Genomic DNA, 14010 nt, shown 5'->3' on the forward strand with positions numbered 1-14010 from the left:
GTAGGGAAAATGTACAAATCTTGCGTGGGCTGCAGATGGATCTTTATATGAAAGCCATGCACTATCTATATCTGGACAATATATATATACACTGAAAAGAGGCATTGCTTTCAAGTTTTTCATTCATGTTTTTCTGTATATTTGTAGAAATTCAAAAGTCTTTGTCTGTTTACTGCATTCTTCTTAAATCTTTATGTCTAGATCCTCAAACCAAAATAGGAACAGTGTTACTTCACCTTGCTTCCTGTGTTTATGGAATTAAATTTTTAAACTGGCTTACATCTCTGGACAGTGATGGTTCTAGTTCCCTCCCCCCATTTCCCCTCAATAGTAACTTTTTTTGCTAATATAAAGAGGAATTGGGCTGCTATTTAATTGAAGATTTTCTTGTGCGGAGACATATATTTCTCCAAGTACCTAAGTTGCTGCAGTAACCTCACTACCCAATGCTTTGTTAGGAGCTAGCTCGAGACCGGAACGATAATGCTGTTTTCCAAGACTCCCACTTCATTTCCAAGAGCGAGCATCCTAAAGAACTTTTCCTGTCAAGTGATGCACATGCTATTGTTGAGCACACAAAGAAGGTTTTAGTGATCGAAGATGGAGAGGTGGTTCATCTCAAGGTAAGGATTTGCATATATCAATGTGTCTTCTGCTCGATCTGCATTTGGTTCCAAGCCATTTTTATGTTCTTTCAATGAAAGTATGGATACTGAACAGTATGAAAACTAGCCTATGGCAAACAATTCCAATTAATTAAATGTAAGAAAGATCAATGTCGATAAGGGTTCACCACTTGCATTATGTTTAATTGCACCTAACAGGATGGATGTGTTTCGATCCTCAAGTTTGCAAATGAGAAGGGAAGGCAAGGTGGTTTATCTAGACCCGCTTCAGTGGAACGCGCATTATCTGTTCTTGAGATGGAGGTAGAGCAAATCAACAAGGGAAAATACGAGCACTATATGCAGAAAGAAATTCACGAGCAGCCAGAATCTTTAACAACTACGATGAGAGGCAGGCTTATACGAGGAGGTGGTTCATACAAATCGAAGACCGTCCTCCTCGGTGGTTTGAAAGATCACCTCAAAACAATAAGGCGTAGCCGACGCATAGTTTTTATCGGATGTGGAACAAGTTACAATGCTGCTCTTGCATCAAGACCCATCCTTGAAGAACTCTCTGGTAATTGATGTCATTCATTTGGTGAATGTGTCTTTCATGATCTAAATAAACTTTGCCAATTTAAGATTATTCATTAATCTATGCAACAAATAGGTATTCCAGTCAGCATGGAAATTGCTAGTGATTTATTGGACCGACAAGGTCCGATATACAGAGAGGACACTGCCATTTTTGTCAGTCAATCTGGTGAAACTGCAGACACTTTACTTGCCTTGGAATATGCTCGCAAAAACGGTGCATTATGTGTCGGTGTAACCAACACTGTCGGGAGTGCAATAGCTAGAAATACTCATTGTGGTGTCCACATAAACGCCGGGGCGGAGATTGGTGTTGCGAGCACAAAGGTAATAATAAAACATTGCTCACAGGTCTCTTCATTCTGATCTTTGGCTAATCCTTTTGGATTCGGAAGGTAAAATCTGATATGCTTTCCTTGTTATCAGGCATATACAAGTCAGATTGTAGTGATGGTTATGGTAGCTCTAGCCATTGGAGGGGACACCATTTCCAACCAAGCGAGACGGGAAGCCATAATCGAGGGCCTACTTGACTTACCCAGTAAGTTTAGTAGATATTATCACGGTTCAATCTAATGTGTTTGGCTGGCGAGGAAAAAACTGGTAAAACAGAGGAGAAGAGAGAGCAATCTCGGAAATTTCTCTGATTCTCATTACTACTTCTGATGAAAATACAAAACGAGTTTCGATACAGAAATTATGCCGCCTTAACTGTTATCGGGCCTATATTCAAAAGAAATACCGAATGAATTTGCTAGTTTTTTTTTTACTGGAGTTTGAACTTCCTTTTTTTTGGACAGATAAAGCGAGGGAAGTACTCAAGCTAGACCAGGAAATGAAGGAACTCGCAAAGCTGCTAATAGATGAGCAGTCACTTCTTGTATTTGGCAGAGGATACAACTATGCAACGGCTTTAGAAGGGGCATTGAAAGTAAAGGAGATTGCTCTTATGCACAGTGAAGGCTTACTTGCCGGCGAAATGAAACACGGCCCTCTTGCTTTGGTCGATGAGAATCTCCCGATTGTTGTGATAGCTACTCGGGATAATTGTTTCAGGTTAGTTTATTCGAGTAACCGAAAATCAAGAACCAAGATATTTTCACGGGTATTAACGGATATGACCTAGTTGTTGACAGCAAACAACAGTCGGTAATTCAGCAACTTCACGCACGAAAGGGACGGTTAATAGTGATGTGTTCAAAGGGAGATGGTGCTTCAGTATGCCCCAGCGGATCCTGTCGAGCAATTGAGGTCCCTCAAGTCGAAGACTGTCTTCAACCCGTTGTTAACATCCTTCCATTACAGGTAAATCTCTACTTGAATCAGTTTAAAACTGCATTCTTGAAGCTAAAGCAAAACCATCACACTTACTCATGCCTGGACGTGTGTCGGGTATCCGAGATCTTCGGATTATTCGAACCCGAATCTAAATGTCTCGGATCTTATGAGATATTATCCGATCTCGGGACTGCTTTGGTCAGGTACCCGAAATCATTTTCGAGAATCTACGGATATTCGAAGATTCAAATACAAAACTTCATTTTTCTTTTCCAAATACTTATCTTACACTATGGGGTTTGAGTGGGTACCCAAAATTTTCTAAATTTCGAGGCTTTATTCAAGATCCTAGGTTTTCTTTTACGTAATTTCTTTAAACCCTAGAGGTAAAAAGGTCAATTTAGGGTACCCGTGTGCAATACCCATGTCACCGGAACCCGATTTTCGGGTCTCCCTCCCTAATAACAAAATCCGATCTCATCTCATGTCAAAACCAGTATACGAATTTCAGATTTTCTGACTGCTCTATCTTATTGCACACAAATAAAACAAACCAAGTTGCTTGTTTTGCATGGTGCAGTTATTGGCATATCATCTAACAGTTCTGAGAGGTCACAATGTAGACCAGCCGAGGAACCTCGCCAAGAGTGTCACGACTCAATAAAAGCTTAAGCTAACAAAACGGGGAGTTACCCGTCTCGAGTTGTACGATATTCCCACGCATTTGGAGTTTCGGGTTCGGGTTTTAGCCTCTCCATAAGCTTATTATATGAGCCTTTTTATTGTAAATGAAGTAGGAATAAAACCCTCCGGTTTCATTGGCTTGTTCTGATTATCTTTCAGGCTCATATTAGGTATCCCACAACTTCATGCTTTTGTTGTGTATTTTGTCAGTAAGATGGGTCTTGATGAGAAGTGTTAGCTTCTTCAAATCATAAATGTTTAGATTTACTTAATTCGATAAAAAAAAATATTTATAAAGTTTTAAAATTTTGAAAACGTCAGATTTTAAACTGTATAATTCATAAATCAGTAAAGAAAGAATTCAGCTTTAGTCATGTATAAAGAAAAGTCTCTGAAATTGACTGTGGGATCGAAAACAATCTCTAAGGAGTTTGGCCCAAATTCGTAATTATTTAAAACTGTAAGGGTTCTTTTTACAAATTATAAATAAGCAAGATATAAGTAAACACAAGAGTTAGACCTAGCCGCGACTCGCCAAAAAGCCCTAGCCTCTCGGAAACGGACCCGCCGTTTCGGACAGTTGAAATCCTAGGAAGATGGCGCCGAAGCTGTTCGAAGACGACGACGACGACTCTTCCCAGAACGAAGACATCTCTAAGATCGAGGTCGATGAGAATTACGGTCGGAGGTTGGAGTACAACAGGACCCGCCAGGATCTCCAGAAGTACGAGGAGCGGAAGAAGCGAGGTGACATCTCCAGCTCGGACGATTCCGACGAGTCTTCCGAAGAGTATGAACCCGACGAAGATTTTGGGAATCCTGTGAAAGACCTCAAGTTCTTCGATTCGTTGATCAAGGTAAGGAGACAGGACCCTTCGCTTAAGAACAAAGATGTTATGCTTTTTGGGTCTGACGAAGAAGGTGGAGAGGACGAGAGTGATGAGGAAGGTAAGAAGGATGAGAAGGACGCTAATAAGGAGAAGAAGAAGAAGAAGAAGAAGAAGATGCTATTGAAAGATGTTCAGGCAAAGCATTTGATGGAGGAAGGTCCAGACTTTGATGTCAGTGTGGAAGAGAAGGTTAAGACATATGCGGAGGAACAAGAGGAACTGAGAAAAGCTTTGCTTGATGCGGTGGAGGAGGCAGAGGCCGAGGATGATGATGACGGTGAAGATCTCTTGACAGTGAAAGAATCAAAAAGTGAGAATCTTGAGGAGGTTGATGATGTGTTCGTGAAGAAAGTGGACGAGTATTTTGGGGAGGGTGCAGAACTAGATGAGAACACGAAATTCTTGAGAGATTTCTTCACCAAACAGATGTGGAAGGAAAAGGATGGAAAGGGTAAGAAGGCATTGATGGATGAAGATATATTGGACGAGTTGGAGCAGGATGAAGGTGAGTTGGAGAGGCAAGAGGAGTACGAGACTAACTTCAGGCATGAAGAGGAAGATGCAGGAGCGCTAAAGAATTATCCGAGGAAAGTGGAGGATTCGGTGAGGAATAAGGAGAATCCCAGGAAGGCGCAAAGGAAAAACAAAGAGGAGAGGTTGAGGATTGCAGAGATGGAGAGGCAGGAAGAACTGAAGCGCCTGAAGAACGTCAAGAAGAAGGAGATCAAGGAGAAGATGAAGAAGGTGCTCTCTATTGCCGGTTTTAAGGAAGGGGACGAATGCCCCATCAATCCGAAGGATTTGGACGACGAGTTTGATCCCGATGAGTACGATAAGATGATGAAAGCCGTGTTTGATGATGAATACTATGGTGAGGACGACTCTGGTTTTGGAAACGAAGAGGATGAAGATGAGAAACCCGACTTTGAAAAGGAAGATGAGTTACTCGGACTTCCAAAGAATTGGGATGTTATTAAGCCCGGGGATGGTTTCTTAGCTGCGAGAGAGAAGACACTACAGCAGAAAGAAGACGATATCGGGGACGAGGAATTGGATGAAGGGGCGGAAGAAGAAGAGGAGGAGGAGGAGGAGAAGGAAGGGGAAGAACTGAGAGAGGAGAACACAGAGAGTAAAAGGAAGAGAAAACGAAAAGCATCACTCGTGCAAAGAGCCAAGGAAGCTTTGATGGAAGAGTATTACAAGCTGGAGTACGAGGATACGATTGGAGACTTGAAGACAAGGTTTAAGTATGCTAAAGTAGAACCCAACAGATTCGGGTTGGAGACAGAGGAGGTACTTGCCTTAGACGACAGGGAACTGAACCAGTTTGTGTCTCTGAAGAAGATTGCTCCTTACAAGGAAAAGGAGTGGAAGTTACCCAAAACGAAGAAACACGAGCAGAAGCTCAAGATCAAGGAGCTTCTCAGGGATAAAAAGAGCGGTCACAAGAACAAGAAGAAACCGAAATCTGAAGAGAAGAAGAAGCAAACTGTAGAAGAAGGAGGTGAAGAAGGCAAGGATGATCAGAGTAAATTATCGAGAAAGGCTAAGAGAAGACGAAGACAATCGGAACTGAAGCCGTCACATTCAAGATTGGTGGGTTATCAGAAAGCTGGAGATAACACATCAACTAAAAGGTGATGTTTTTGGTGACCCTCGTTACTGTTTTCATTCCCTGAATTCTATCTCCATTGTCGTCAGGTTTGGAGAGTTTTGGTTTTTGATCGGTTCAATGGCATGAACTTTTGCTTTTGTGATGAATAAATATCACTGTTAGTTTCAACTTTGCACCATCATCTTCTTCCTTCCATCGCGCCGAATTTCCTTTTTGGATCCCTCAGATGAACCCTAAACCGCAATCCAGTTCGAGAAATGAGACCTTGATCGTCCTCCCATCTCCGCAACACGGTAGACAATCGTTGAACCTCAAAGGATCTCACTCGATCACAAAACCCACTAACTCCTCTTCGAACAAGAACTCGAATTTCTCATCTCCGAGATTGCTTTGGTGAACGGCTTCCGATGTAGGGATGGACACGGGAACCCAAAATTTCGAGTACCCGACTTGGTCCACGAGTTGGGTACTCGAAATTCTGTACCCGTCGGTCCCGTCCATTGGCGGGACCAGTTCAGGTCTGATGATGGCTATAACCTTGTTTCTAGTTTGAACTGACTCCAAAGTGCCGGGTGCCGAAGAGAACTTAGATGGTGAGGGAGCGATGATGGATGATGAGGCATGGGTTAGGGTTTTGTTGTCTTTAGTCGTTTCGTTGTCTCAAGGGCTCTTTTAGGGCGGAGGCGATGAAGCAAGTCTCTCCATTCGCCCTGTCCCTTCGCGTCTTTCCTTACGGTTTCACAAGACGAGACTACTCGTGCCGACGCGCTCTTAGCCTCACCCCTTGTCAACTCGATAATCTGTGGATATCCATCCCAACATTTGGAAATTCCACGCGTAGTCGAATCTCGGGTATCGATATCGACACGATTATGACCGAATTTTAATCGGTGTAGTACGGTTTTAGTATTAGTTTGGTTCAAAACAGTTGTTAACCGACTCCCAAACCAAATATTATTTGGTTTGATTCAATTTCGATTGGGACCGATTTGGAACTGAATTCCCAAACCGAAATGCACGTTGGATAATGGATCCGTGTACGAAGTAAAGGGGGAGGCATTGTCTTGTCGTAGACCGACCGACCAAAGCTCTTCCTCAACATTCAAATGCAAACGTATTACTAAATCTCACGATGAAAACGGCGTAAAATTTCCAAACATTTTATCTCTATAGGTTATATTATACAAACGCTAACTCTGTGAAGTGTCTAACCGTCTCTCTCATATCCCAATAGTAGTGTACGGTTAAGTATGTACGGATTTCATGAACTAACCTAATAACACCGTACCGTACATCAGTTTCCTTGGCGTACAGACGCTCCAACCTTGGAAGTAAACCCTTGTCTGAAAAAAATTACAACAAATTGTCCTTGTTTCCGTACAAACCCAAGTTTTTTTTGGTACGACGAAGTACATTAGAGGTTGACTGGTTAGATCAATATATTCTTTGGTCGAGTTCGTGGTTCAGTGTAATATCAATGTTTTTCTTTTTTAAATTTTATTTTTAACGATTAACAAGAGAGAGACCCTCCAAACCCATTTTTCGAATTCTTTGTAGAAATGACCCAAAAAAAAATTAAAATAATAATTCAAAGAAAACCAATCTGTATCGACTCTAACACGACATTTTGGTATGTAGACGTCATCATGATCCAAGAGCGGTCGAGTTCTTGATGTTTGACGTGAACAAGGGATAAACCCTATCTATATATATACAGCATATAACTATTTATCCCCTCTCTCTCACCTCTATCCAAAACATGAACATGCACATTGATGGTGATGGCACAATATATACTTTTCTTCTGCACTAATTCCATTTTACCAAAACGCCAAGATCGATCTTTCATTATATTTCTTTTTTGGTTATATATACATGTGTATTCCAATCAATTGGACGCGTGTTTCTTCTGAAAGGGTATTGCTTTCATTAATTAATTATAACCATAATCCATTAACTCATTTGATTTCGATTTTACTTTTGCACCGACATTGACACGTTTTTTTGGACCTATAGGTAGCCATGCCTTCGAATATATCAAATATCTCATATATAACATTAAACTAAAAGATGTTGAAGAAACAATCCTCATGATAACTATCTAACCAAATTGGGTCTACCAAAATCTATTTGGTTTATTTCATATATAAGCACTAAAATAAAATTTGTAGTATTATCAATGCCAATGCTTTTTTCCCAAGGAAAAGTATCTGGCGCCACTAACACTCCCTTACAAGCATATACATACATATATATGTATATATGTATGCATGTCTATATCGTTTTTACATTAGGAGCATACCATCTATATCTATCTGCATATTCAGTTGTTACAGATTAAGAAACACGTGAGAGAGAGAGAGAGAGAGAGAGAGAGAGAGAGAGAGAGAAGCAACATGAGAACTGCAGCAATAAGAATCATTCTTCTCTTTCTCTTCATCTCTCTAACGATCGTATTCACGTCGATGGTTCAACCGCAGGCTATGTTACTTGGGATGGAGTTCGACGTCCGTGTCATAAACGGGTTTAGAGACAACTCGTCACTTCCTCTGGTGATCTGGTGCTCCACGGAGCGGGGTGATCTCGGTGGTCGTGCGCTTCAGGAGGGAGATGATTTCGGATGGACGGTCAGGATTGAGTTGTGGGGAGCAAGAGAGTACTTGTGTACCACGAAATGGGATTCCAGGAGGAAGAGCTTCGACGCGTTCAGGGCTCCGAGGGACAGTCGACGATGCGGTTTGACTAGGAAGTGTTCTTGGTTGGTTAGAGATGATGGTTTCTATTTTAGTAGTGATGAAGTTAATTGGATCAAGGATTTCTCTTGGTTTTAAATGTTGTGTTATATATATACACATATATATATATATGAATTCTTGACTCGTATTTCAATATCACGCATCAGATGATCGTATAGTATTGATTTTACTAATATGCATGTTCTTATAGGAAAAGATAACCCTCGGATATTGTACTTGTTTGTCCTAATCATGGTCTAAATCATTGTTATATATACATATACATACATATATATATATATATATATATATATATATATATATTTCTACCCTTTTATCTAAAGATAGTGGTGTGTCTAGATTTGAATCAAACATCTCTCTCTCTCTCTCTATATATATATAATATATATACATATAAACTTCATCTTGTGTTGTTCTGATGATTTGTATTTCACTACTCGTGAAGTCATCATCATCAATCTCAAAGCTTAAATGCAATATTAACTATTCTGTATGATATAATTTATGGCCTTTAAAAACTAAACGTTAATTACAATTGGGAAGAAGAAGAAGAAGAAGAAGAAGAAGAAGAAATTAGTTTACTGTCTTGGATTCAGAAATTAGTTTACTTCATCACATTGACTACATTTACAATGGTTTTATTAAGTAAAATACTATGGTTATTATATAAATGGGTCTAGAAATTTTTTTATAATTATAGGTCCAATTTATTAATTACTAAAAAAATATTTCTAGCAATTTCAAGTTATAAAAATATCCGAATGTAAAATAGAAGGAGAATTTATTTTAGATTAAAAAAATAAATAAATAAACCAAGTTGAAATATTTGTCTTGACCCACAACTATCGAACCCATTTTGGTTTTGGTTCATCATAATGGAAACCCCCATTATGGAAGCAGCTAAGATTGGAGAAAGGAAACATCAATGTCGGACTCTCAAATACTTGAGCGTATCACAAAGCAACAACTCTACATATACGATCGATATATACATACGTGTGTATATATTGTTTTCATAAAAAAAAAGTATATATATATATATATATTGTATATATGTTCATGAAAAGCAACAACTCAGTGTTTTTGTTTTCAGACATGGAATCGACGATGGAGACACTTCATGGATTGTGTCTGATTTCTACATCCACTTCTCTTATGGAATGCCATATCATTCACAGTGGATAATTCTTACTTGCACATTTTATCTGTATCTATATATATTCATGTTATCAATTTTACCACTACTAACATGTTCATACATATCTATTAATTAATGATCATGGCTTTGTATTTTTACTATTTGGATATATATATTAAATTTAATTTAATAAGATTGTGTGTATCAACAAATTATTGATCAAGTAAAAATCAATGTATAATATTTCAGATTTTGATTCAACTGTTTTCGAATTTACAACTTTTGATTTTGGAAAAATATATCCTTTTAGTTTTATCAGAATTAATTCGGTTTAGATATTGTTCAAATTCGATTTGGATTAAGTTTTCATTTTTTTAAAAATTAAAGATATTTTCGTTTTCGACTAATTTTTTCTGTAATTTTCATATCTGATTTGACTTTTAGTTTCTATTCTGTTGATTTGATTCGCAAATAATTATGTCAATCAATTTTTTAAATTTATTATTCAATTTTAATGTACCTGAATAATCTTGAAGAGAGAAGGAAAAAAAAACAAAAATAAATAAAAGGAGAGTTGGGTTTGGGGTGAGGGATTATTAGTTGAGGCCCAACATGAAAAGCAGGCCCATCCTTTGGTATTTGATCTCTCTCTCTCTCTCTCTCTCTCTCTCTCTCTCTCTCTCTCACAATATCCTACATAGATAGATGATCTATATGGTACCACTTTTATGGGCTTATAAGCTATTTTAATTTTAATGTAAATGTAATTCCCAACTAAAACTTTAGTTGCATCACAACTAATGGCGGATAAAAAATCATTAGAAATTAAAGAAAAAAACAAATTAGGAGAATGAAAACTATCATTAACTTCCCTTATCATTATCATCTTTCAATTTTTTTTCCCCACATATTTTTAGATTTTTTTACTGTGTACTTGCAATCAATATAATTTATACATAATTCATCCTAAAAACCAATACTAAAACATGTTTTCTTTAAAGTATATTCACATTGTGACAATTACTCTAAAATAAGCATCGGATCTAAGTATAAACATTTCGAGCGAGTTTTGATTCTTGGTTTGGATTTTTTGATTTTTCGACTCAGTTTTTTTAGTTTTCGAATTTCTTTTTTCCTTTAAAAAGCAATTAAAACCTTTTATAATAAAAATTATATTTAGAAAAATTCTAAAAGTTTTCGTTAAAATCAGTTATTTCCATAATAGATTGTATTTAAATCCAGTTATATGTTTTAAAAAAGTTGCAACCAATATCTTTCCAGATAGATAATTGAGTGTTTGAAGATTCACTACCAACATATAAATAAATAAATACATATGCATGTGAAAAGATTTTACATTAAAAAATCCACAAGCAATGTGGCCTTTCTTTTCTTTCTTTTTTCTTTTTGAAAAAATATCATACAAACATCCGAACAAGAGGATTACTATTTCGATTCATTCACTAATTACCGAAAAAAAAACTAAATCCAAACTACAAAATCCTAAAAAGACCTTAAAAATATTTTTTAAAAAAAGGTTCGAAAAAAGAACAAAACCGTCCTACCCTTTATTCACAGTCTTCCTGGTCGCCGGCGATGACGACTTTCCTACTTGCTGCCGTTGCATCATCAGTTTCATAACTTTCCGGTGAGAATTCGAATGCAACCCCGGCGAGAACGTCGGACTGTTCGCCGGCCGATACTCAGGCACGAGTCTCCCGGACTTGAACCTGACGCCGCACGCGTTGCACAGCGTATTCGGCCCCGCCGGTCCCCCCCTCCACTGCGGCGTTTTCTCCGAACCACAGTGCGTGCACTTCCTCCCCGACGCATCCAAAGCCCGCTTCTTCCTCGGTGGCGTCTCCACGTGGTGCGTCGACACACTGGGGAGGTCGACGCGTGTCGGGTGGCGGCGCTTGCTCCTAGCCTTCACCGGAACGTTGAGGCCTCCGGAGCAGCTCATGATGGCCGTAGAGCCACCTGCGGTCGCCGCCTCGCTTCCGTCACACGAGCCACTGCTGTTGGTGGTTGTGGTTGTCGTCGTCGAGGTGAGACTGGTAGAGCTACAGCTCCTCGTCTCGAGTACGGTAATCGGACTGAACTGAAACGCCGCCACGTTCTCCGACGACATGAGGCGGAGCCGCTGGTCAGACGGCAATGCTTCGACGAATGTTTCGAACAGAGGGAATGCGTCCTCGTTCGAAATCCACTCCAAGTCCTCTTCCTCAACAATTTTCTATAATTATACGAAAGAAAAAGCCGTCAGACCGAGTTAACTCAATAACACGTTCAAGCTGACCCTGTGCCTCGGACGCGACGTGGGGGGTCGTGAGTTGCCCGCCGAGTTAATGGTGGGTGAGGACAAAGGAGGGGCAATTTTGTCATTCACTGAATCGATTTTTTATAGAAATAAAAAATAGGTGCGGGAATAATAAGAAAATTCATAAAGTTGAAATTTATTGTGGTGGCTCACCCATCACGTGAGAAACAGCTCATGAACAATGACCCAACCGGAATATTTACCATTTTCCAAAAATACCCTCCAATAACCCCGGCTCGAAAACCATGGGTTTGACGAGTTTCCAAAAGATGCACCAAGGGCAAAGGCGTCGTTTCAATCGGAACGAACCGGCAGGCAACGCCCCCACCCACCACATGACGTGCACGTCAAACCAACCAAGGATAAAGAAGACGCGTTTCCCCGACTTCTGACCCGGCTGAGCCAACCAGCCCCACCACCAGATAACTAGGCCGTGACTCAGTCGCCTCCGCCGAGTCGAATCCGTCGGACCAAAAATGGCTATCGAAACATTCTTCTCTCGCCGTACAGAGGGAGAGAGAGAAACGGAACGGACAAGGTTTCGAGACTTACGGGGTCTCCGGGGTCAACAAGGCCGAATGAATCCGCCGGCCGAAGAATCTTTTTCCTTGCCGGCGGCCGCTTCTCGTCCGCGTCGACGTTTTCCTCCTCGGGGTCGGAGAAGTTCAGAAGATCATCCATGTCGAAAGAATCCCATGTCATTGTCGATAGATTGAAGGAGGGAAAATATTCGTCCGCTGATTCGTAGAGAGAGAAACCGGTTTGACGAAGAACAAAAGGAGTTTTATCTCTCTCTCTCCTCCTCCGCCAAAATATCACCACAGGCGTTAGGGTTTTTCCACTTTTAATTTTATTATTATTATTTTGGTTGGAAGGAAGAGGTTAAGTGGATGTAACGAAAATGAATTCTCTCTTTTTAATTCCCCTTTTGAAATTACATTTTCCTATAACGTACACTGCCGTTATAATCAGCTGCTACGTGGTACACTTCCGTTGCCGTGAAACCCAATATCAACGGTTTGATGCGATGGCAAAGATGTAATTTCGGTGAAAATTGAGTGGTTATTTTGAATTTGTTACATGTGGACCCCATAGATGGAAGGAAGATGCACCGTACTTATGATAGAGGCCCCCATCGATACTTTTCTTCGCTTCCCATTGGAAGGGAAAATGACATTTTCCTATGTGAATTTATCAAAATGTGATATTTTTTTTTACGAATTTTTAATTTGATAAATATCTATACTTAATTAACAAATTTTCTAAATATCTACATGAATTATCTAATTTTAGTACAATTAACTACATAATCTAAAATTATCAATTAATTGTTGACGTGGAAGGCCACGTGACGGCTCACGTGGCATGCCACGTAGCGACTCACGTGGCATGCCACGTGGCGACTCACGTGGTATACCACGTGGCGACTCACGTGGCATGTCACGTAGAATTTTTTGCCATGTCAGCGCAAATTAAAAAAATAAAAATTTTCCTAAAAATAAAAAATAAAAAATACATATATAAACATATATATGTATTTATATATTTGTATGTATATAAATTTAAATTTCGTATAGATTTTAAAAAATATATATTGTATAAATTGGAATTTTATACAAATATATATATATATACAAATATATTTATATATACACACATACACATATGTAAATATATTTGTATATATGTATATGTATATGTATATATATTTGTATATATATATGTTTATATTTGTATTTGTATATATATATATATAAATATACACATATATATTTATATATTTGTATGTATATAAATTTTGAGACCCTTGTATGAAGGTGTTGGAGGGAATGCTATGTGGGCTATTATGACCGTTGTCGTTGTCTTTGACTCCAATATTGGTAATATACAATCTTATCCCATTCATGCCAATCCACAACATGCATATATATACATATATACTGTAAAACTCAAACCTAATACATCTCCTTAGATGATTCCCAAAACCCTAGTTTCCTGAAAAATTGAACGATCGTGTTTTCCACCATGTGATGCAGGAGCCACATTCTCCAAATGCATCAATAGAGTGGTGGCCACATTGTTAGCAGGGTCTCTCGGAATTGGTGTTTCTCTCTTTATGGACCATGT

General features: G+C 39.0%; 4 protein-coding genes across 5 annotated transcripts in view; 3 read left to right on the forward strand and 1 right to left on the reverse strand.

Moving 5' to 3' along the window:
• LOC104821617 (glutamine--fructose-6-phosphate aminotransferase [isomerizing] 2-like) overlaps positions 1-3436 on the forward strand; it is a 5906-nt gene extending 2470 nt beyond the window's left edge. The window contains exons 5-11 of the mRNA XM_010552537.1: positions 459-623; positions 825-1185; positions 1279-1529; positions 1629-1743; positions 2003-2258; positions 2339-2507; positions 3061-3436. Coding sequence (XP_010550839.1) covers positions 459-623; positions 825-1185; positions 1279-1529; positions 1629-1743; positions 2003-2258; positions 2339-2507; positions 3061-3144 — 1401 coding nt within the window. The 3' untranslated portion in view covers positions 3145-3436. The remainder of the gene's footprint in view (positions 1-458; positions 624-824; positions 1186-1278; positions 1530-1628; positions 1744-2002; positions 2259-2338; positions 2508-3060) is intronic.
• A 258-nt stretch (positions 3437-3694) lies between these two features.
• Positions 3695-5844, forward strand: LOC104821618 (protein KRI1 homolog). Its single transcript, XM_010552538.1, has one exon. It carries the CDS (start codon positions 3761-3763, stop codon positions 5693-5695), a length of 1935 nt encoding a protein of 644 aa, XP_010550840.1. The 5' UTR covers positions 3695-3760; the 3' UTR covers positions 5696-5844.
• A 1944-nt stretch (positions 5845-7788) lies between these two features.
• Positions 7789-8636, forward strand: LOC104821619. Its single transcript, XM_010552539.2, has one exon. The coding sequence runs from the start codon at positions 8066-8068 to the stop codon at positions 8498-8500; it is 435 nt and encodes a 144-aa protein (XP_010550841.1). The 5' UTR covers positions 7789-8065; the 3' UTR covers positions 8501-8636.
• A 2285-nt stretch (positions 8637-10921) lies between these two features.
• Positions 10922-12884, reverse strand: LOC104821620 (GATA transcription factor 1). Of its 2 annotated transcripts, none has more exons than XM_010552541.1 (2): positions 12436-12884; positions 10922-11799 (listed from the first exon to the last, which is right to left on the reverse strand). In XM_010552541.1, the coding sequence occupies exons 1-2, from the start codon at positions 12583-12585 to the stop codon at positions 11125-11127; spliced, it is 825 nt and encodes a 274-aa protein (XP_010550843.1). In that variant the 5' UTR covers positions 12586-12884; the 3' UTR covers positions 10922-11124. The 2 variants fall into 2 exon arrangements, with proteins under 2 accessions (XP_010550843.1, XP_010550844.1); XM_010552542.2 differs by having other exon boundaries at positions 12087-12529.
• Positions 12885-14010: the final 1126 nt, after the last annotated feature.

Source organism: Tarenaya hassleriana, unplaced genomic scaffold (assembly GCF_000463585.1).
Source record: "Tarenaya hassleriana unplaced genomic scaffold, ASM46358v1 Cleome34, whole genome shotgun sequence".
In the NCBI taxonomy this organism is placed as follows: Eukaryota; Viridiplantae; Streptophyta; class Magnoliopsida; order Brassicales; family Cleomaceae; genus Tarenaya; species Tarenaya hassleriana.

Bases quoted from the DNA above. Each gene is read 5' to 3' on its own strand.
- LOC104821618 (XM_010552538.1), top strand. From the start codon at position 3,761: ATGGCGCCGAAGCTGTTCGAAGACGACGACGACGACTCTTCCCAGAAC.
- LOC104821619 (XM_010552539.2), top strand. From the start codon at position 8,066: ATGAGAACTGCAGCAATAAGAATCATTCTTCTCTTTCTCTTCATCTCT.
- LOC104821620 (XM_010552541.1), bottom strand. From the start codon at position 12,585: ATGACATGGGATTCTTTCGACATGGATGATCTTCTGAACTTCTCCGAC. The intron at 11,800-12,435 runs GTAAGTCTCGAA...GTATAATTATAG, and splicing joins TTGTTGACCCCGGAGACCCC to AAAATTGTTGAGGAAGAGGA.